The sequence below is a fragment of the Aspergillus brasiliensis genome, assembly GCF_001889945.1.
Source record: "Aspergillus brasiliensis CBS 101740 unplaced genomic scaffold ASPBRscaffold_9, whole genome shotgun sequence".
In the NCBI taxonomy this organism is placed as follows: domain Eukaryota; kingdom Fungi; phylum Ascomycota; class Eurotiomycetes; order Eurotiales; family Aspergillaceae; genus Aspergillus; species Aspergillus brasiliensis.
Window position 1 is genome coordinate 610756 of NW_027137450.1, and position 22873 is coordinate 633628.

The window sequence follows — 22873 nt, forward strand, 5'->3', positions numbered from 1 at the left end:
CACAGTCGATCAATCCCTCCTTCCCCCCTCCTTGGCGACCTTTTAGCGGATCATCCATCCATTTTTCCAACCTGCCAACACCAAAAACAAACGCCAACTGTCGGCGACGCCGAATTACATCATCCTTAGTCAAATCTATTTCCTTCCCCCGGATGCTGCAAGATAGATTAAATGATCGTCTGGGCTGTTGTGTGTGTGTACTCTGATGTGGGCAACTGGGCATACAGAACGGCTGACTAGACTAGAACTACTTAGTTACTACGCGTTCGGAGATTGATTCATCCATGGATGGATGGGACTTAACTAGCAGTAGTTCATACTACCTTACTCATACACAGTTACAGCCAAGGACAATCGAATAACGGAGGGGCTGAACATACGCGTACATTAATTCCTCTCTAGAGCCTACACATGTAGGCTCGACTCGAACAGAAAAGAAAAAGAAAGAAACAAAATCAACCAATCCAATCCAATCCACAGATGATCAAACCCGGTCCCAGTTCCAGTTCCAGTCCCAGTTCCAGCAGTTCCATGTGCGAGGCGATTGATTGATTCCCCAGCGGTCCCAAACTTTAATAAACGAGCCTTGCACGTCAGTTAGGTTTAGATTGTTCTTGTCTCGTGGAAGCGAAGCTGTCCTTTGACCAATCAGATTGCCTTGGTTGCTTTTGCCCCTCGAGTCGTTCTCCTCTCTTAACCTTCTCTCTCCACTTAAGCGTCGGCTCTTGCGTACTTAGTGAGCTGAGCACTACTCCGTATTCCCTTTAGATTATATTATGTTATATTATAGGGAATCTAGGAGCCTAGGAGGGCTTATATGGCGCAGGCGATATTAATCTCCTTGGGAGGTCGGTCCAGACGGTCGGGATTTTCATCACCGGTGGGTTGGGAGGCTCTACGTACTACTCGCTACTAGTCTATACTGTGGTATGTTCCTCGAGTCGTGGTTACCGTCGTAGTGTAGTTGAGTAATTTGACTACTAGTAGATGCATGGTAGATAGTAGAATGATCCTCGGAAATGCTGGAACTATATCTGTCTCACCTAGCTATGTCTTATGTTGTCTCATCTTGACTCTTCGAGGAGAAACTGATCCGCCACCACCACGAAGCGGGGGGAAGAAAAGTACTTACTCCCTTGTAGTCTAGTATAGCATCATTCCAATCCCGTCCGCGGCAATCATCCGGCAGTTCAGTCCAGATCAGATCCTCGAAGCTTGCTTGCTTACTACTTCCTAAAACCAAAAGCAAGTACGTAGCAAGTAAGTAAGTACCCATGAGACATTTTCTCCCCTCCCCCGCCATGAGGTTAAGTTTCAGCTAAACATGGGTTCAAAAGCATAACTATGAAATCCAATGATGAGAAAATGAACTCTACCATAGTTCGCCAAGTGGAAATCCTCATACATAACAGGTGGAAACAAAATATATCGAAAGTCGAAACAACAACGCATCTACAGCATAAGCCAGCCAGACTACTACGTAGACTGATAGACACAGACAAGATCCACAATTTCCTCGGACGAGTCCCGCGGTGATCTTCATCCCATCCCCTCCCATCCCCTCGGAAGGGGGCAGCAGCAGCAGATCAGGCAATATATGGATAAATTGGGCTAGTTATATACGAAGTAGGATTTATACCTATTCGAGCAGGTGAGATGTAAGTACTAGACTTAAGTCGTTAAGTTCCAGAACATAACTAACTACTTACTTGCTTACTTACTTACTTACTTACCGAACCGATGAGATGAGATGAGCGAGGGACCGAGAGACCCGGCTCACACACACACACTCAATACATACAAACCCACTTATTTACTGACTTACTCAACCCGACCGAAGAGAGCCGATGAACCCGACCCAAATAGGAAATAAAAACTGAATCAAGAGTGGGCGGTGCATACGTATTTTATTATTATTATTATTCACCTACTTTGTACATAATGGGATTGACATGCTCATCTTGCTTGTTGAAAGCATAGACTCCATAATATGGGGGAGGGTTCAATTATGGAGTGCGGTATACGACAGCCACGGCGCAGCAGCCTCAATCAGATACGATAATATGATGATCATATGAATATCTATGGTAGATACTAGATGGGTAAACATGGTATGGCTATGCTATGCTAAGGAGGCAACTTAGATAGCCTTCGCTTAGGGTGCGCTTGTCGGGAAAATCGCCCTGAGCTTAAACGAGCACATCATGACCGGAAAGGGATATCTCGACGAATACTTTACCAGTTGGTTTGTTCGTTCGGGTCCCGACCGACCCGACCGACCGACCAACCGACCGATCAGGTTTGAACTTACTTTTGTTTCTTTTCTTTGGTCTTTTTGAGGCGAAGGAGGATCAGGAGGGAAAAAAAAAGAAGGGGGTAGGGGTAAACTGGGGATGTGGGAATAGTTGCGGTCGCATTCTTGAGTTACAGTGCAGGTGTGCTTTCTTTTTTTTGTATGGGTATGTTCCATGTTCAGATCTTAAATTTTGACTTCGTAGGATGCATCTCATTCTCGTTTCTTTTTACTTTTTCGAGGGGGCTTCCACGACATTACAACCCAATTTTAGGTTTGGCTGCGTGGTTGTGTGTGTGTAGGTTGGGTATCTAAGTATAACGGTGAGAGAATGAGGTAGGCATTCGTGCATTAGGGGGGATCTTGATGATATTCTGAATACTTCCGTAGATGGTGAGTAAACGTACTACTAAGTCTCGATGAGCATCTAGGTACTCTGCCATCTGCATGCCTCGACTCGAGCATAATATTATGTATCACTTATAGACAAGAGGAATAACTAGTCTGAGTAATAGTGCAACCCTTAACTAACTAGTTAACTAACCAACTACTCGTAATTAGGGACCCATTCCAGGCCAGCTCGGCAAAGACGTGTGCCGGTTCCAGTTTTCTAGGCGACGGGGAGATTCCGAGATAAACTCTGGAATCTTGATAAAGATTGACAATGATGCGCACGCCGATCATCCAACGCTCTCCAACGCTCCAGCTTTGACCGCCTCAATAGTCGTCGGGAATCCTACCGCAAGTCGCTTAGGTGCGGGTATCGAAATAATATCCCCCTGACAAGATTAATAATAGCATCCACTTCCCCCGACCCGGAGCAAATGCCGTCGGACGAGCCCACCGCATTATTAACAGTCTATTTCCCCCCCCTAATACCTGCTGATTGCTACTGATTGCTGCTTCTATTGATATGATTCTCGGAGACTTTACCGTTCTTGAGATCCGTGTCCGCGTTGCTATTTTGGATAGCTTATCTTTTTCTGTCTTGTGTAGGATCGAACTAGACTATCGTGTAGAAATGTTGCACCGATGGTTTGGCATTTGCTAACTAACTTAACTCTTTTTCCTCGATTGCCAACAAAAGGGACATACGTAACACACATACACAGGTGCCGAACAAAACCACGGCATCAAGAAAAGTCAAGTTGCGCCTCTCGTGTCGATCCCATCTTGTTTCCCAATCCAAAAAGCAACCATGGACAGGCGGCACCACCCGCTCCTCTAAGCCACCCTTGCTCAAACCCAACCCATCTGCTCGTCTGTTTCATTTGTCGCGGGATCGGTCGAGGCCACAGATTCGGTTCCGAGGGATAGGCGGGCGGCAAAGGATGTGACGGTCGATCAAACTAAGGGAAGCGAAACCTTGTGCTGGTTTCAGACTTTCAGCTTTTCCCAGCCACGAGTGGGCGGATCGTCGCTTACTCGCTGCTGACTGAATCCTCTTGTATCCTTCTGTCTGCCTCAGGCAAGGATAAGCTTCAGCTTCAGCTTCAGCTCAGTCAACCTCGGCGTGACGCCGTCATGCCTTGCGTTCGCGTTGCTTTTGCGACCGTATTTGAGTCCACCACTGACGAGCCATGACTAATGACACGAATTATTCCTCTTGGCCCTTCATGCGGTCTCTTTTTGCTTTTTTTTTTTTCTAACTGCTTATTATTTCTCATCGTATTTCGTATTGTTTTTCTGCTTTCTGCTTTTTCCCACCGGTCGGGGGTTGCACAAGACATGGCATGGCGGCTGTGCTTGACCACAAGACGGTTGATCTCCAGCACATCTGCAGATGTGCCAACTTCCAAGAATCTGACGCATGGATGCCATTCTGCAGGACCATCTCATCCCAGAGAGAAAGAGAGAATCAGCCCATACATACTGGGCCCTACCCTGGCGCCCCGCCGTACTACCACTGCTACGGAGTGAGTACTACGACTTGATTGACGAAGGCTCTCCAACTTGCTTACAACATTCCACGACTAATCCACAGTAACTAATCGTTGCGCCGGTGTCTGATGGGAAGTAGACTATTCCCTACATATTGTAATAGAGAGAAGATGGGACAGACAGTGCCTTTCCCCTTGCTGAAAAAGGCAAGATCTAGAACCTTAGTACCTAGTAATCCCCTCCGGCACTTGAGAGACAATTGACAGATGTCACGATCGGGGGATCGCTAAGAAGTTTAGGGCCAAGGGCTTTGTGATTGGATCTTGGGAGCTATGGCCCGGCAAAACGAAAGGATTGCGGTGCGCCTACTTTTTCTCAAGCAACCGGCAAAACGACGGGGTTATCAACTTGTCTAGAACCAGCATCTTCCCCGAACGCCACGTTGGTTAGTCAAGGCGTCGAGCGCAGATCGTCATCAGGGAACTAAACTAAGGGACACACAGCCGTGGGTTCGTGGGGAACGAACAGTGTCAGACTCAGGCCAGGCCAGACCAGGCAGCCAGGCAGCCAGGGGTTCGAAATTCGTGCACGCCTCATGGCAGTGGGACACGTCCACAAGTAAAACTAACTAACCCGGAGTTAAGGAATGGGTTTAATGCCGGAGACCGATCTCTTTCTTTGAGGGAGAGAAAAGAGTCGGAATGAAGCGCTCTATATTTTCCTTTTCCTACTACAGAGTTCTAATCGCTGCAGGGTAAGGGGGTGTTGTGTGTGAGAGAGAGTGATGTGTGTGATGACGCCTCATTCTTTTTTCATCTGTAGGCTGTGTGTGTGTACGGAGTAAGTTTTTGGCGCTGGTTGTAGCGTGACTTGACGATGTGTGCTCGCGCAGGTGATTGCAAAAACTTCTCTTTTATTTGCGAGCGGGAACAAAAGCAGCACACCCCCATTCGGCCGTGCTGGGCCAAGCATCCCACTTTTGCAACAATAATATTATTATTTTCTTCTGGTTTCTTTTCTTCCTTCTCTTCATTCCTTTCCATCCTTCCCATTTCATGGATGAATGGATGGCCGCCCCTGAACGAATAAAGATGCCGACCGACCGACCGACCGCCTGCCTTACTGACAAGTGCCCCCTTCCTTCCTTCCTTTTCCTTTTCGCTAAGAACTGCTGGAGCGGGCGTCCGGACACTCCAAACCTAACTGGGACTAGAGGCGGTCCTAGCGGCCCTCCCTGGAGTTCTGGACCCTGGTCATTTCACGTGGCAGACGTGTCGGCTCCGCCTGCAGCTGCGGTCGGCCCTTCCCGAGTTTGGCACCAAAGCCGATGCAACTAACTTATCGTGACGCTTCTTTGCCTTTTTGACAAGCCGCTTGGTATATCTTACTAGCGTTGTTATTATTACTTACCGTATAGATACCAGTGCTAGCTTGGTTTTACCGACATACTCCCATTCCATTCCTTCCATCCTTTCTTTTTTTTTTTTTTTTTTCTGTTCTTAGCTTTAGCAAAAAGAGAAAATAAAAGTGGGAAAATCAAAAGTAACTATGATGGGATGGTGTGGGATGATGTGTTTTGAGTTGAACTCGCTAACGAGTTAGCTAGCTAGGCTAGGCTTTTTACAGGTTGGTGCTGCTAGGAGATATCTTCCACTCTGATACTAAGTGGTAGAACTAGTTAGCTTGCGTAATTATGTGTGATACGCGTGATTTTCACATGGCAGTGTGGCAGTTAGTCACCCACACTCACTTACTGCAGTGACCGTGTGGAAAAGGAAGAGCGGGCTACCCTAGACGGCAACCGGCGCAATCCGCATTCCTTTTACTGTCTCTATCTGTCTGTCCCTCTGGAGTCTGTATGGTAAATAACTACTCTCGGGTACGTAACTCCCCATCTGGGACGATCTTTTTTTTTTATTTATACATTGCATTGCATTGCAAAGTGAAACAAAATGACATAACATGACATGACAGTAGCAGAAGCTGATGGGTGAGGTGAGGTGATGATGACTGTCACTTGATGTTCTTTGCTTCTTCGTATACAACTATCTACTATTGTCTAGGGAGTTGGTTTACGCTAGGAGTGACATGTGAATGTGTCTACTTAGATCGTAAATAGCTAGCTCCGGCGTGTACGTACTTGACTTCAAAACAATATATCTGCCTAGTGTCTAGATATAAGGCCATACTCGCTTTTGGTTAGTTAGTTGGTGTGTGCTCTGGTACCGTGTACTAGATATCTCCCGGCCAGATAGATGAATGAATGGGTCGAGTCATGTCATGCGTTTTGGCTTAGCCGATGTTTAGGCGACCACTGGCCAGGTAAATAGTCTAATCCTTGGTTCATGTACATTGCGACTGGGGTGCTAGTTAGTTAGTTAGTATGTTTATAGGGTCGATCGACTCATTTCCTTGCTGAGGTTTTATTCGTCTACATGGATATAGATAAATGTATAATAGATGGGGAATGGGGATGGATGTACGTAGGACGAAGTTTCACGGGAACTATGTACATCTTGAGCAGCTTGCATGATGTGCAGCTCGTGTCCGACTTTCCTTTTTTTCTTAATTCATATTGGTTTTGTAGATGGTGGTGGTGATGATGGTGTATACTTCATTTACTACCAAACTACTTTCTCACTATGTAACCATCTTACTAGTACTGCAATATACACGAGGCTGATCGATGAACCTCGGTACAAGAATGCCATGCCAACTCCCAAGACATCTACTAACTAGTAAGTTACTTAGTGACAAACTAGTTAGCTATGATCCCGGAGATTGAATGCGGACAGTCTCACACATACACGAGGGAAAGTCCCCACTTAGATATCGCGTGTGTGCGTTGCATAGTGAGTAGGTGCGTGCAAGTGGAGTCCAATACAGAGCAGGTTTGGGTAACCACTGACTTACCTTACTTACTAACTAGTCATGTATATACCCACTTATTCCATCACTCACCAACCATTACCCAGGTGTATCTACGATGTATGTCAGTGTATCCAGAACCTCTCTCATCGATCGGCTATCGGCATGCCTCCATTCCTTGTACCTGTCCCTGTTTCTGCCCTTCTCTCAATCCTATCCTTGATTGATTCATGAATTAATGGCAAAGATCAGCTTCTCATGCCATGGCTAGGGCTGGCTGGCCCCAAGTTGTACCCACTTTTCTACGTCTTTTCCCTTTGGATGATGGATTCATTTTCAATGTCCGAAGTGGGGCAGCTGGGAACGTGGAAGCCCACATCCCGGGAAAAACGGGATAACGGGATAGATGGTAGTAATTTGGATGAGACGCGAGATGAGACACTAAGTCAGTCCACTAGATAGTTATTAGTTACTTAGTAGATCTGTCTCTGTCTGTGTGTCTGTCTGTCCGCCCTTCGGTGGTAGGCGGAGATAGATTGTGTACTATACTGTGTATGGGGGAGATGCCGAGGGATCAACTAGAGGGAAACTGAATAGTGTGTGTTGGAGATAGATGGTGTTCTCGGCTAAGCATGGAAGGGAGAGAGGATAGTCCAGTCAGTGTGCCATGGGTCAGTTCAGTCAGGGTGCGGAAATGAAGGGGGAATGAGGGATCCGGTTGGTGTTCCTTTGGGTGGTATGGCGAACGGTGGATGGACAAACACATGGTTGATGGGTTCGATGGGTTCTAGAATCTCGAGTGTGTGGTTCATTTGTTCATTTGTTCACTTGTTCGTTCATTTGGTTTATTATGCTGGGGTGGGTGGTATAGCTGTTTAGCTTTTTAGCTGGGTATGTGTTCGGTCATTTGTTGGATTCGTTGCTGGTTGAGATTTGTAGGGATTACTGTCCGGCTGTTGACGACAGCGGACTTGGTTTACTCTTACCACTTGTGTCGGATAGTTTACACCTGCTTACTTCCTACTTGAAGCCTCATCAAGCCTGTAGAGCACATGGCCTCACCCATCCTCTTCTACGGTAATTCTGTCAGACATCACCCCATGTTCTTTCTCAGTAAACCCTGGAGTGGTGGAAGCAGTGGCACTCACCTCTGTGGCAAAACAGTGAGATACCCTTAACTTGGATTCGGTGGGTAGTCTGATTGGATGCTTGTGGCGGTGATGGAGCCAATGCGTTGTTTGTTGGTTGGGTCTACACGGTGTACTTTGTAGTAGTAACTTGTATTCACGGGCGTTAGTTGCCACTGTAGATGTGTATTTTAGCATATTATCTGATTCATATAATGCATCATATAGTTTATAATAGTGAAATGAAGTACTAGTTGCCAGCCTGGAATGTATGGCACCTGTGGTTATGGTGCAGATTATATGGTGCTCATTCATGCGAAAGCTAGTATTATATATATATATGTGTGTTGAGCGATCCCGTCTCAATAGTATAGATATACCACTATGACCAGAGTATAAGAACACTCTTTGGGGCAGTGAGATTCAAAAGATACTACTAGTACCTACACTCACTCCCGTCAAGATATATGTTCATGATCTAGACACATTGTGATGATCCTAACACTTCGACTTCAATGGATGACTATACTAGGATCCCAACCCATCACCCAACCATAGTAGATAATCTACCACCACCTTCCACTCACTAGCAACCTACTCTGCAACATAACAGCACAACCAACCAGACCAACTAAATTCACAAAAGTTGACCCCGTCGAGCAAGCGCATACATCATCGCTAAATGCAGAACCTACCCATGCAACCATGCAATCATCGAACCAGAATCCTCTTCTCTCTCCTCCCCTCCCACGGACTACATTAGTCCAGAGGCATTAAGTAATAATGTCTGAACACATGTCAATCAAACTTAATCCTGTTAGCACGGAGATCTTATTGGACAGTTTCATCATGCTGTTATATGTATTTCTCCGATGTGGTCTCATGTGAATCGCATGTCTATTCAGCTCAGTTGAATGATTTAGATTAGTTTTGATTGATGGTGCATATATTGGAGATATACAGGATATCCATCCCCTCTAGTAGAGTTCTAGAGTAGTACTAATGATAAAGCAGCATGACATTGAGGGACTAAGTAGTGATGCCGTGGGACGAGTGTGCTGCTTGCTTCCATATGATAATCCCGACTAGACTACTAATTATTAGCCAACTACTTTGTCGACTTATGATCAGACTACCTCTTAACGAACAATAGCATGACCCTATAATAGAGATAAGAGCCCAGGAACGATCACTCAACTAACCTATACCATCTACTATTATATGCCACAGTAACAGTACACCCTCCGTGGATGAATTTACCCCTAACTCGCTACTAACTATAGAAATCTATCCATAACACCTCATGTTAATTTGACTGTAAAATCCTTCCTCACTTCGTCACATCCATCTTACTATTCCAGAAACCCTACTAAATCCATCCATCTCCATCCATCATCCCTGCTAGCCAGTCGATGACCGTATCAACATGACAGTAAGTGTAATACACGTAACAAATCTACGATCTGCTGCGTGGCAGGTGGGGAGCCCATACCCAGACCAGTCTAGTGCGGACCCAGAACATCTCCAGAACAAGTCCGATGTCCGGGATTATAGGTCACTAACGGCAGTTTAGTGTCGGGATTATGTGGAGCAGGTCAATCCATCTCATGTCGGTTGTCTTTGGCTGTCTGTATGGTATTGTTTTTTTTGATCCTTGGGTATGTATGATGAACATTGGATTATTATCTAGCTCTCTATGTAATTGGTATCTAATTATCTGTATATTTGTTAGACATGGGTTTATGGTGCAAGTTGCAACTCTTTCTGTTTGATAGTAGAAAATTTATCTGCCTGGAAATAAGGGCAGCTCGGAATGTCACCGAGGCGGTTCCGGGATTCTAAACTAGTGCAGCATGAGGGAAGGATGATGCTTGAGGGCAGCATTCGGTCAGCGCTAAGAGTCCATGACTCTCTGTATAATGTAGATCCTTATTCCCTGCTGTAGGTTGACTGACGTCTGGCGTTGTTCGATGTATCTGCGGTTTAACTATCGTCTACAGCAGCTGCAGCAGTACACAGCTCGCCTCAAAAATGGTGTCTGATGTGTGTCTGACTGATCATCGAGACTGATCCGCCATGATATCATGCATCTACACATCACAAGACTAATTCATGTCAGATGACAAGATCCATCCGCCCGCTGCCACTCACTGGCAGACAGATCACTCACCTGCAGGCGCCTCAAATCTTGGAGTTCGAGTTCATCTGCAGAATGCACCCACAGGGAGTGGCTGGTTTACGCGAGGCCCGTAGCGATCACATTCACACAATGCAGTGAGTGGTCTGCCTTGAGTGACTCATATTTAGTCAGAGCAGCATGGAAGATGTGACTTGACACGCAGACCGGGTTTCAGCCTCTCCTTCTGACCGCTCGTCTTTCTGGGGCCGGCACTTGCAGAATGGATGGTTGGATGAATATTTAGCATCCGGGCGATCTTCCAACTCCGCTGCAGCGGACGAAAGTTGAGACATGAGACATGCTGCAGCTGGATATACTTGCCTTTGATTTGATAGATGAAGGCTGCGGGCATATCCCGTGTCAACTTATTCCGCAGATACTTACCTTCCTTGTAGTCCAGGCCGCAGGTACATCCTCAATCCCGGAGTAACTACGGCGGCTATACTCGGTATACTATACTGGCGCTTTCTGCACGAAATCACGCTCTGTCCTTGATCGACCGGGTTTCCTGCATTGGCTCAGGGTCCGTGTGCCCTGGAAAAGATAGCGATGGGTGTGGCTGTGAGGTCGGAGGTATTAGGGTGGATTAGCTGGGTGAGCCCAACACGGCAACACACCCCCACAAAGTAACGGTGCCATCGCCGTACAACACCGAGCCAATATCATCGGTGATTCATATAATGTCCTGGGGCTGAGGGGCAGGGGGCTGGGCTGGTTGCTTACGCGCGTCTCTGCTCGTGGGCAGACCGTGCCATAGTGTCGGAGCAGTATACCAAGAGGGATAACAATCAATCGGGGGCCCGATTACTGAAGCTCGGCTCCGCCGTTTTCCCACTCCTGCCCCCCTCGTGCTAAATCCTTCGCTTATCGGATCGATGGGCTCGGGGGGCCGTTGGACTTGGATAACCTTGTCTTGATGGCGTAGGAGGAGGCCATAGAATTGGGGGGTCATTTCCGCCAGTGTGGCAACTAGAAACACACTTAGTAGACTAGGACAGCGCCCAGACCGGCGTAAACTACCCCAAAGAGGAAGTCTTTTCACAGAATAGCACATCCTAGACGGACCCGAGAAACCGGAATCGAGGTCACCAGGGCCTTGACTAGCATTCCCAGCTAAGAGGATCGAGGTGGCGCCATGGCTAGCATCGGCGGCACAGTAGAATCCAGTTAAGTCTCAGACAGTGGAAATACCCCCCTGACCAGAAGGAATGCAAAGATGGAGCAGGGTTGACCTTAGGGCTTCCACATCGTAGCCGATCAGCATGCCACAGAACCGATCATCCGTCGACAGGGAAAAGGTGATAAGCTGGCAGGATAGCAAGACAGGGATATGGCAGCCGATGGCGATGCCTGAGAGGCGGGTTTGGCCACGTTGGGCGGCGGCGGGGAAAGAACAAGAATGGGCCAAATGTGGTGGCGGGTTGCTGGCGAGCGTACTACCATGCCCTCATGATTTACCATACAGAGAGACTAGCGCTGGCGTGATCCTACGGGAGTACACGGTGTCCAGCGAGTGGAGGGTCGCTTGAAGCAAGTCGAGATGTCAATGGAGGAGAAAAAGCTGGAGCCCCTCAGGGGGGGCGTGAAATCCCGCCTCCACTTGGGGATCCGAATGGACCCCATGTAATGTCGGCGACTCCGTGGATGACGGTGACGGTGTAGTAAAGTTCATTGTTTCAAGCAGTCTTTGTTGCAATGCTTTTGTTTCCAGTTTTTCCACGCAGCAAACGCACGCGATGATGTGATGATGCTGGAGATCGCTCAACGGCGCGTTGCTCGTCGAATATTGCACCAATCACTGCCGTATCCCCGCACTCCCGATCGAGGCCATGGCGGTGTCGATCTTATTGGGAAGTTCGAGAAGATTGATTGGAGAGGATCATCGGGAGTCAACCTGTATATCCAGTATATCCAGGACTGAGTAAGTACTGCGTAGACTGCAGGGGGAACAGAAGAGCTGCCTGTGGTCGTGGCAAACCGGGCCGCATCGAGGCGCGGGTTGGAATGGGCGCAACTGCAATCCCTTTCGTACTATTCATCTATCCCACGATCCACTGGAGTTGGAGAGCAATCCTCCATCTTTCCTCTCTCTCCACCAGTAGGTGGCCTTCCTGCAGACCCTCAAACTTTGAAGCGAGCGTCAGCCAGGCTGCTTGCTTGCTAGCCAGCCAGCCAGCATCAGCATTCAGCAGCTTGACGCCCAACATGGACGATAATCCTGAACCCTGTTGTTGCGCAGCCCGACCGATTGGCACGTAAAACCCCCGACCGCCAGCCAGCCAGATGATCCGCAACGGAAATGCCCGACCGTCGCAAAAGAACAGCCCCAGGAGAATAAAGAAGGGCTCGGATCACCAATCAGTCCGGTTGATCAACATCCCATCTCGCGTTGGCGATTTTCCCACCTGCAGCAGATGTCGCTGACTGGCTGGTTCGGCTGCGGGTTGGAACTTTAGTGTCTGTGTGTTCTGGAGTCTTTTCTGTCCTGATCATCCCGAGGCATCCACTAAGACCTTTAAGAGGAACAGCCAGTTAAATGACAGTCTGAGTCTGACAGTAAGAGTCCAGGAGGATGGAGTAGAGTAATGGCAGGACCTACTATATTTCCCTCTGCTATGGAGTCAATATTTAGCCCTTCAGTTGGTTGGCTGATTGCTTGATTGATGATGGATGATCAATCTATTTACCTTTTCTCACATTCATGATCCATTTCCAACCTGCAGGACCAGTCATCCATCATCCCGGCCCAATTTCCAACACCATTCCTCTTTTTTTCCTCTCGCTCCAGTCAGAAAACCACGCAGGACCCATCCAAAACTGCGTGGGATGCGGGAGATCACGATGATCTCCCTCTTTGCCATGCAGCCTGTTGCTCACCGAGAATCCTGCTGTTCTTGTTTCCCCATGCAGCCGGCAATTCCAATGCCAAATTACCGGAGGTGTGTAACTGTAGCTGTCGGTGATTCTATTCATGACTGGCTCTGGAGGGTGAGGTGGTAGTGTAGTTGGTGAAGCGAAGCGAAGGTTGGAAGTGCCGCGTTCAGGTACGGAGTATCTATTACCAGCTGTTTCCCTCCAAGTCCATATGACAATACGCACATACACAAATACCAAATACCTACATGCTGAATATGCAGTTTAGACAATCTCATCACATTATTCCAAGAATAACATCGCCTCTTATACATAAGTTGACCTTGGCTTGCATCTTAACTGGACCCCAAACATGGGGCGGGTTCGGAGAGTGAGTGTCTACATACTTGAAAACCACTGCACTTGAGAGAAAAAGAAAATAGAACAAAAGAAAACACGGCCAGTAGTAGAGAGTATGAAGCATCCCCCATCCTCCTATTACTCATCGAATAAGTCCAGAACGAGGTCAATCCCGGTCGGATTCGGGTTCGTCTAATGCAGTCAGTCTGGATAAAAATACTTCTTACATCCTACAGAGTACTAAGTATGTAGGCGCATATTCTTGTTCCCCCCTCTTCGGTCATTATTTTTAGCCTTTGATTGATGATTGATGATTGATGATCAGTTTTCTCACGTTCTAATTCAGTCCACTCCATCCCCCTGTATCTTCGTATCAGCGTATGTATGGGTGTAAATTAAAGTAATATGTGGTAAAAGTCAAGCACAGACTCTCTCGCTTCGTCCAAGTTTTTAACCGCCAAAGTATGTCTCGTCTTAGTCTCGAAGTTTCATTTGCATAACATGATCCTAGTACTGTACTATCCCTTCCCCTTAAAAGTACGTAGGCAGGTAGTTCTCTCTAGCACTGACCTCTGCGGCTCGGGGCGTGATTCTAGTCGAGAGGGTAACTACTGACCGGTGGCGTGGTGTGTCAGGGAGGATTGGCATCCTGGTTCATCCTATCCATGTGTCTGTGTCTGTGCCTACCGCAACGTTTTTGCCTTCCGCCCTGGTCTGGAGGCCTGCGCGGTATCGGAGGGGGTACTATACGAGATATACTAGGTTGTACGGTAAATAACTTTATTTTGGGATTGTCGGGTGCGTTGGGATGCATCTTGCGTGGACTACGGCTGATTGGACGAAGGAAGGGTGGGATGGTTGATACAGAGGACGGGGGTTGAGGTGCCCCCTGTAGGGGGGCTCACGGATGGGTTGCGTGGTGTGCTTTGCAGTGTTGAGGGTATGGGGGCAGGCCCGAAGCTCAGGTAGTCTGTTGCTTTGCATGAGAGAACTGCTTCGCATTCAGTGTTAAGATCATAATGTATGTTGTTGCAGCGTTATGTATTCCGTAAACCGGGACACAGCTCATCGAGCCATGTAACTGTCCAAATGTCATTCATGCACCGTATCCAGTCCTTCTATATCTGTATACTATATATTGTTCAGTTCATATCACCTGTAGAAGTCATCAATCGTCAACTTGTCTGGTTCCATGCCAGGCTCTAGGCGTCCAGGTTCAGGTTTTCTAGGATCCTGTCGAGCTTCTCCATCAGGATCTGATAGTTGATTGCATCTTGGTCGAACTCATCGACCGCGACCTCACCATCCAGGGTACGAATGAGTGGCTGCTCCTGTGCCTTCGCAGCAGCCTGTTCTAGCGGAACAGTCACGCTCGTTCTATTTTCTGGATTCTCCTTTGCAAGTTGAATCGTCTCCACCCCCTCTGTGACCTTCTCGATGTCTCCATCGACTCCAGCGCCATCGGCCGCCGACTGCGTGGGCTCCATCATCTCGTCGATACCGGCGTCATCGAAACGCAACCTGAATCGCTCACTCAGGTAGAAGCGGATATCATCCAACAGCTCGATGGAGTCCGTCTCCTGTCGGGACTGGATGCGGGACGCCGATTCTTGGATAAGTTCTGCAAATTCCGGCGAGTCGATGTGAGCTTCCAGCCGGTATGCAAGGTAGCGCGCGGCAAACTCTTCAAGTCGTTGAACACGGGTCAACCACGCAGCCTTGATGATGGCATAAATATCCAGGTCATCTTCTTCCTTGGTGCCGCGTGTCCTGGCAGCTTCTGCCTGCGACATATTACCACTACCGAGTGTGCTGATGACAATGGCGGCCTTCGTCTTGAGCTTTTCGATAAACAGCATATCTGATGCGAAGAGGACATCGACCGCAATATCAAGCGGGAAGTCAGCCCGCTCCGTATAAAGGAAGGTTAGTACAATCTCCAGGACTTCCGGGGAGCAGTCCACGCTGATAACGTTCAGATGATCCTTCATATGGGCTTCTCGGAACGAGGAGGCAAACATGGTCTGAAAGAACTCCGATCGCAGAAGCATTGCCCGATGACAAGGGAAAAGTGTAGACATCGGTACGCGTCTGCCAGAGCCGTTTGAAGGGCCTCCGTATTCGGCCTCAGTCGCCTCAGATGCCTCCAGAACATCTTCGTCGTCCTCAGGGAGTTCATCCGCTCGGAGCAGGACATCCGCAAACATGGCATTGTCCCTGTCCCACTTGATATCATCTGCCTTTGCTGTCTCTACCGTCACTCTATGCTTGAGCACATTTGCCCGGAACCACTCCTCTAGTTGGTCTCGTCCTTTGGCAACTTCCATGGTGCGCCTCTGCCTGGCGAGCCTTCTATCTCCACTGTCAAGTATACTATCCACGAGAGTGTTGATCTCTAGATGTTTGGCAATCTTGTCAATGCCCGCGAAAACTTCCGATTCTGTAAATCCCGTGCCAGGGCCGCTTCGCAAGTCGCGAGGGGCTTCTCCAAAATAGAGATATTTGATCGCTGTTCCGAAAGCCTCTGGTGGAATCGTGTTTGGAAGTCTCCATGTTGACGTATCCGGGGCAGATTCCAACTTCCGATGGAAATACGGCGACCGTGCAGCCAAAATAAACTTGTGAAGATGTAGGGATTCATCAGCTGCCGTGACAACAATGTCTGACGTTCTCGGGGTTTCACGAGTAAGGAGGGAAGTTATATGCGCGGCCAGAGGCTGCAGTGGATCCGTCGATTTCGAATAATCATACTCCAATAACAAATTCCGTATACGGTCGTTTAAGGCATTATATAAGCATCTATAGGCAGACACTTGTAAGCTATTTGCACGAAAATAAATGAAGCAAAGGCATTGTAATATCAACATACCTCTCGCCCTGAAATGTGTCACGCTCGCATAGAGCACCAGACTCGAGGAGCAGCTGCACAACCTCGTAATGACCGCAGAGACTCGCCTATTGCACGGTTCTAATTAGAAAGGCGGTCTATTCCCATAGTCCCAACGAGTTCACTTACCAGAATCAAGGGGGTGTAGTCATAGGGATCACGGGCGTTAATATTGACTCCCTCTGTGATCTTCTCTTGACAAACTTTGAGATCCCCCTTACGACAGGCATTGCATAGCTCGCGAAACGGCTCGCTGAGGTCCAAAGGGTTGTCGTCCTTAATTGCCCCCTCCTTAATCAGCTTTTTCTCATTGTGCAAGCTGACCTCAAGCTGGTCCTTTCGAAGGACTTTCGGTTCTTCCGTCATTATGGCAGTGCCGTCACAATGTCCTGGAGGCGAACGTTGACGAATGCCGAAAGTCCGAAAGGCGGGACTCGAACGGCGCCGATGCCATCATCTTATCGATAAGCCGAAATCACGTGGGGTCGCGATTGCCACGCCCGAAAGGAGTCTCCTTTGGAAGGACTGGTAGACAAACATTCATCGAATATTCACTCTCCTTGCAGATCTATCATCGCTAGATCTTGGTGGTGGGGGTCTTGTTCAACAATATATCCACCAGAAACATCCGATATTCCATGCAGACGAGGCCAGTGCATCCCTGTGAAGTGATGGCACTAATGATCCAGTCATCCGTGATGCAGCAGTGCTTACCGCCTACTATCCGACCGCCTGCTGCATGCAGGAAAGGGCTTTGGCAGGATGCGTTGCTTAGCAACAGCCCTGCACCCAAACATCCAGCGTTTCTACCTTCTTGCATGTCTACTTCTTGGAATCTACAACCCAACTACATGTGCCACTCCCACCACGTCGTCTACTAACCCAGCAGGTCCCAGTCACACAACCTCAGTCCATAAATGCAATAGGACACCCCTCATCTCTCTCCTCACATCTCCTTCCGACTTTACCTCCATCCTCTACCTCCTTATCAGTGGCCGAGTTCACCCAATAGCCACAATGGCAATTGCATTGGCGGAAGCTGATAAGTATGAGGTGCTAGAGAAGATTGGTACATTAGTCTCTCGCACTCGCAGGATATCTGCAGTCTATCAACATACACTGGGCTAACAAGTTTGTGTTTAGGTTGCGGTTCCTTCGGGATCATTCGCAAAGTTCGGCGGAAGACAGATGGCTTTGTAAGATTGCAGACCCCCGTTATACCATGGCACTATGCTTATAGACGTAATGATACAGATTCTATGCCGAAAGGAAATCAATTACATCAAGATGTCCCAGAAAGAGCGAGAGCAACTCACCGCCGAGTTCAACATCCTAAGCTCCCTTCGACACCCAAACATCGTCGCCTACTATCATCGTGAACACCTCAAGGCTTCGCAGGACTTGTACCTCTACATGGAGTACTGCGGCGGTGGCGACTTGAGTATGGTCATCAAAAACCTCAAAAAGACGAACAAGTACGCAGAAGAGGAATTCGTATGGCGCATCTTGTCGCAGTTGGTGACTGCTCTGTACCGCTGCCACTATGGTACGGATCCCGTTGACGTCGGATCAAACATACTTGGCCCTGCTCCCAAGCCGTCTGGCCTCAAAGGAAAGCAAGCCCAGATGACTATTCTCCACCGTGACCTCAAGCCGGAAAACATCTTCCTCGGAAGTGACAACACGGTCAAACTGGGTGACTTTGGCCTGTCCAAATTGATGAACTCGCACGACTTCGCCTCTACTTATGTCGGAACGCCATTCTACATGTCTCCCGAAATATGCGCGGCTGAGAAATACACCTTGCGCTCCGATATTTGGGCGGTCGGCTGTATCATGTACGAGCTCTGTCAGCGGGAGCCCCCTTTCAATGCCAGAACCCATATCCAACTTGTACAGAGAATTCGCGAAGGAAAATTTGCCCCTCTACCCGACTTCTACTCCCCAGAGCTGAAGAATGTCATCGCAAACTGCCTGCGAGTTAACCCGGACCACCGTCCCGATACTGCTGCCCTCATCAATCTGCCGATCATCCGCTTGATGCGCAAAGAAAAGGAAGTTACTGATCTGTCCAGGACACTCCGCAAGCGCGAAGAAAGTGCCTTACAGAAGCTTCGGGACGTTGAGCAGGCTTATGCGAAGCTTGAGAAAGAAAAGCAACAAATGAAAGTCGAGCTTGAGAATACAGTGCGCCGCGAGTGGGAAGTGAAAGCCAGACTAGAAATCGACCGTCAGGTGCAGAATGAGATAGAAAAGCTCCGCAAGAGGTTTGAGTCCGAAGTTCAGGAGCGGGTCGCACTTGAGGTCGAAAAGCAGAAGCGAAGTGGCATTGTTCGCGAGGAATCTAGCGACGACTCCCGGTTCTCTACGAGTAACACCGACACCGACCAGACTTCTGGTACTGATATCAGTAATCTATCGCTGGAATCACCTGCGGCGAACAAGGCACAACGGAAGGAAACTCGCACCCCCTTCAACCGCTCAAAAACCGTGGTCGAATCGCCTATGGACGTTCAGATGGCGGAGCCTTCTCCTATCTCCATTGCATCGCTCTCTTTGTCCCCGCGTCGGACCTCTGGGACTCACTCTGGCAAGAACATCTTCGCCGAGGCAGACAAAAACCGTACGAAGTGGGAGCCCACCCTGGCCTACTCAGACGATGAAGATGACATCCCCGATCTACCTTCTCCGACACGTCCAAAGGTCAAGCCCGATCCGTTCAAGGCTCCGCCCAGGCCCCTTCTCCGTCAGAACACTGCTGCTTTCATGCAGAAGCTGAGCACCCAGCCTCCCATCTTCCCCACCAACGGGTCAAGACTGCCACAGATGTCAGCTGGTGGATCTGGCGACAGCCAGCCGAGGGAAGCCAAATCTCGATCGCCTCACCGACGGTTGTCCAAAATCCCGTCGTCAGCAAATCTGGCTGCCGATGCTGGCTCACCCACCCGTAAGACAGGTGTCAAGCAATTAGCCTCAAAGGCAAACGGAGGCGGGGAGGAGATGTACAAGGCCGTTATGCAACGCAACATGGGCGGTCGAACCTTGGTTGAATTGGCACAGGCGCGTGCCGGTGGCCGTCCCATTGACGAAATCAAGCGGTGTGCGAGTGATTCCCGCACTGGGTTGAAGCCGACAGAACGCGAATCTCCTGCTGTTTGGGATCCTGAGAGGGATGAGATGCCCAGTCCCTTCTTGGCCCGAGGCAGAAAAGTTATCCGCAACCTGAGGTGATTCCATTCGGGCTTTTGACCTGGGCGGCGTTCAAATATTGCCACCATTTTTCATACACATAATGACTGCAGACTCCTTGCTGGTTGAACCACGGGAGTAGCTGCAGTAGGCTTTTGGGTATCTCCCTTGAGGACTTATCCTCACCTCACATATCTACTATTAATAGTCGAAACATATTCCGGAGTTACGGCTGGGTGGATCATTTCAAAGACCAACGTTGGCCATGCCAGTCATGGGACGTGGATGCATTTTGTTGCGCCGCATCGTCGTTAATCCTATCTCACCGAGATCTTCACTTTCCTTTGTTCTCTAATGCCGTGATGCCCCCGTTGTTTGATCCTCATTTCACTTCTCGACTTGTACAGATATTTCTTTTCACATCTCCCGTTTGGATTACTGCTGCTGAAAGATAACTTGGTGACTCGACGGGACTTTGATTCAGCTTTTGATGATTTGAGCCTTTTACCACGGCCTTTCCCTAGATATCCTCTGCCACTCCTTTGAACCTCATATTTCCTTTTCCCCATTGTGATGGTGTTTAACGGTTGGTGTTATTTTGGTGACCATGGGCTACATATGGTATGGGAAGGGCTCCTATGTACATACCGATTTGGGGTTTTCGCTCCTAAGTTCTGCAATGGCAGACTCTGTTTGTCTTGTCATCTCCTTCCAATATTACGAATTGGTGGATATGTTCGAAGTTAACTTGTGACCAAAAATGGCTTGTTTGGAAGACAACTGTCGATGGACGGACGATTTCAGAATTTGACGTTATTTTCGTATCGTATCGAGTTATAGTTACATTGAGATTTGAGATCCGACCAACGCCTCATAAGATCCTAATCATGGGGTGATGGATCCCGGTCATAGTGGATGTGATTGATTATTATGCTTCCTCATCCTCCACCTCTTCGATCTGCACGGACCGAAGCTCCTGGTTGAACCGCCTCTCCTCCTCCTCGAGGAGTTTCCGTTGAGCATCCTCATCATCAGCCGGTGCAGCTGACGAAGCTTTCTCCTCGCCTTCTGCAGGTCCAGCATTATACCCTGCTTGCTCCAGCCGATCCATCTCCTCTGGTTCCAAGAGCTTGCCTTGTCCCCGTATAGCTTCCTGTTTAACCCTGACGGCTGCAGGAACGAACTTATTGATCGCCTCTTGTCGGAGATTCCTGATCTCCGGTTTGGCCTCGTACACAGTCTTCGCCTCAACGACGGGCGGTTTCGCCGGAAGAGCGTGTGGGCCCCGACCACCTGCACCGCCTGCAGCCTCTCCTCCTGGACCTCCCTTCCGATACTGTCGCGGGATAGGCGGGGGTGTATCCCTCGGCATGGGTATCCTTCTCACTTCCTCATCTGTCTCGTCGCTACTACTACTCCCATCACCCCCATCGTGCCTAAACCGATTACCGTCGCCGCCATCTCGCCTCCGTTTGCCCAAGACTGCAGCATCCCCGCGCCCACGGTGCTGACCGCCTCGTCTAGACTCAAAGCTGTCGAACTTGGGTGCCTTATCGCCCAACGCTTCCCTGGCCTTCTGCACGGCGCGCAGATCACGTTCCAGGGCTTCCAGAAGCTCCTGATCGCGGGGTCGTAGCTTTTGTCCCGATTCTTCGAATGCTTTGAGGTCGTTAATTTGTCGTTGGATGCGCTCCGGGTTGCGACGCGCTAGTTTCTCATTTCGTCGGGCTTGCGCTTCCGCTTTGCCTTTTTTGAGGCTTTTTTGTTTGTCGAGTTTGCGTTGCGCCGCCGCGGGGTTTAAGCTGCGTTCCTTGTCTTTGGGCATGGTGGGTGATGAGTTGGGGGAGGGTGAAGTTGTGAGCTGATGTGTAGTGTGGGTGGTTAGGGCGTCAATTACTTCGGGGGAGGTGTATTATCCCGTCTGTCTGTTCAGGCACTATGTGGGTACTAGAATAAATTGCTTTCTCAAGTCAGTCAGTCAGATCCAATCTCACATATCGATGTAGTTCTTTGTAATCTAGAATTTGAATTGGCGGAGATGAGAGGGGCCTGGTTTGGGTATGACGAGCTCCGGAGGCTGTATGGCCATCAGGAAGCTCCTGCAGCACACTAAGCAATGGAGAGGAAAGAAAGATGCTCACAGGCTAATAGCTAATCAAGCTGCATGGGAAAGCCAACCACGGGCGCAGCGGATTCGCGAAGCCGACTGTAGCTGCGGAACCTTGACCAAAGACCAATGATATGAAAGTCACGACGACCTAGGGCGCAAGGCTCAAGCCTCACGGGTTGGGCAGCGCAACGACTCTTAGTATTCCCTTTTGTCGAATAACGAGGAAGCCTAGTCGGCCTGAGGTATGGGGGGTGGATGACGGCGTTGTCGATGGCGGTTGAAGAAGCGCTTGGTGCGGCAATTCGGACGAGTTGGTTGGTGAGGTGCTTTTGTCAGCTGTACGGACGGAGAGCACAGATAGGGCTCGAGGGAGAATTGATTGGAGATTAAGAGTCGCCTCGGTTGCAGGATTTAAGTAGGATATATGAAGGTGGTAACAGGATGATTGGGTGCCTGAAAGGGGAGGACGGTGGAGTAGGAGAAGAGCGTTTGGAGAAGGACGTGATGCCGTCAAAATTGCGGGCGGGCGAGTTGAGAGTTCCTTGCCGGTTTGGGGTCACGCTCCCTTTCAAGAGTTGCGGTTCGTCCAACAATCGGATGATCCTGGTTAACACTCGTTTCCAGAGGGATTGATCGATTGGCGTAGTACTCTATCCTGAGTTGGCTGTCAGTGCAAGTGTAAGTCAAGAGGATTATCGCATCAGCGAATCTGTCCCGTGTCGGTCAGGATATTGTCGGTATAGAAGGTCACCCCGGCCGCTACCAGCACAGGTACTTCCTCTCCAAGATTCAGGTACCAAAGGTCAATGAGGAGAACAGGAACATCTTTAGATTGAGATACAGTGCATAAAAAGAACCCCACGGCCTGGTCTACTCAGCAACTGTCCTGATCTTATCATTTTCATCGTTGCTTCTTCTTGTTCAACCTTGTCATTCTTCTCTTCCCCTCCGAACGGGTTCCCGCACCTCCATCTTTTTCTATCTACACTTTTCCTAGTTACTAGTACAACCTCTCTTCCTTGCATTCGCCCGCGACTTTTATGCTCGCTCCTCCTCATCCCATCCTCCACATTCCAGCCAACTTCCGAGGCTGACCACTGGCCCGTCCGTCTTGAATCGCTCGTGC

At 49.0% G+C, this 22873-nt stretch overlaps 5 protein-coding genes across 5 annotated transcripts; 2 read left to right on the forward strand and 3 right to left on the reverse strand.

The window, feature by feature from the left end:
- Positions 1-4307: 4307 nt before the first annotated feature.
- On the reverse strand, positions 4308-4866 carry ASPBRDRAFT_647577 (uncharacterized protein). The gene is made up of 3 exons (XM_067628492.1): positions 4664-4866; positions 4544-4599; positions 4308-4460 (listed from the first exon to the last, which is right to left on the reverse strand). Exons 1-3 carry the CDS (start codon positions 4769-4771, stop codon positions 4403-4405), a joined length of 222 nt encoding a protein of 73 aa, XP_067477216.1. The 5' UTR covers positions 4772-4866; the 3' UTR covers positions 4308-4402.
- Positions 4867-11813: 6947 nt separating this feature from the next.
- On the forward strand, positions 11814-12293 carry ASPBRDRAFT_45303 (uncharacterized protein). Its single transcript, XM_067625366.1, has one exon. The coding sequence runs from the start codon at positions 12096-12098 to the stop codon at positions 12267-12269; it is 174 nt and encodes a 57-aa protein (XP_067477217.1). The 5' UTR covers positions 11814-12095; the 3' UTR covers positions 12270-12293.
- A 2470-nt stretch (positions 12294-14763) lies between these two features.
- On the reverse strand, positions 14764-16814 carry ASPBRDRAFT_130113 (ankyrin repeat and BTB/POZ domain protein; the record flags this gene model as incomplete). The annotated part of the gene is made up of 3 exons (XM_067618202.1): positions 14764-16360; positions 16431-16516; positions 16578-16814. The coding sequence occupies 3 exons, from the start codon at positions 16812-16814 to the stop codon at positions 14764-14766; spliced, it is 1920 nt and encodes a 639-aa protein (XP_067477218.1).
- Positions 16815-17465: 651 nt separating this feature from the next.
- nimA (serine/threonine protein kinase nimA) lies at positions 17466-19679 on the forward strand (the record flags this gene model as incomplete). The annotated part of the gene is made up of 3 exons (XM_067618221.1): positions 17466-17517; positions 17592-17644; positions 17703-19679. The coding sequence occupies 3 exons, from the start codon at positions 17466-17468 to the stop codon at positions 19677-19679; spliced, it is 2082 nt and encodes a 693-aa protein (XP_067477219.1).
- A 746-nt stretch (positions 19680-20425) lies between these two features.
- ASPBRDRAFT_45312 (WW domain binding protein 11) lies at positions 20426-21707 on the reverse strand. The gene has a single exon (XM_067625367.1). It carries the CDS (start codon positions 21460-21462, stop codon positions 20566-20568), a length of 897 nt encoding a protein of 298 aa, XP_067477220.1. The 5' UTR covers positions 21463-21707; the 3' UTR covers positions 20426-20565.
- Between the last annotated feature and the right edge of the window lie 1166 nt (positions 21708-22873).

What these genes read in the sequence shown, in the direction of transcription:
- ASPBRDRAFT_647577 (XM_067628492.1), bottom strand. Translation starts at nt 4,771, where the DNA reads ATGAGGCGTGCACGAATTTCGAACCCCTGGCTGCCTGGCTGCCTGGTC. An exon ending in CCACGGCTGTGTGTCCCTTA is followed by an intron (nt 4,600 to 4,663) that starts GTTTAGTTCCCT and finishes CGTTCGGGGAAG; the next exon opens with ATGCTGGTTCTAGACAAGTT. An exon ending in TGCCGGTTGCTTGAGAAAAA is followed by an intron (nt 4,461 to 4,543) that starts GTAGGCGCACCG and finishes TAAACTTCTTAG; the next exon opens with CGATCCCCCGATCGTGACAT.
- ASPBRDRAFT_45303 (XM_067625366.1), top strand. Translation starts at nt 12,096, where the DNA reads ATGCTGGAGATCGCTCAACGGCGCGTTGCTCGTCGAATATTGCACCAA.
- ASPBRDRAFT_45312 (XM_067625367.1), bottom strand. Translation starts at nt 21,462, where the DNA reads ATGCCCAAAGACAAGGAACGCAGCTTAAACCCCGCGGCGGCGCAACGC.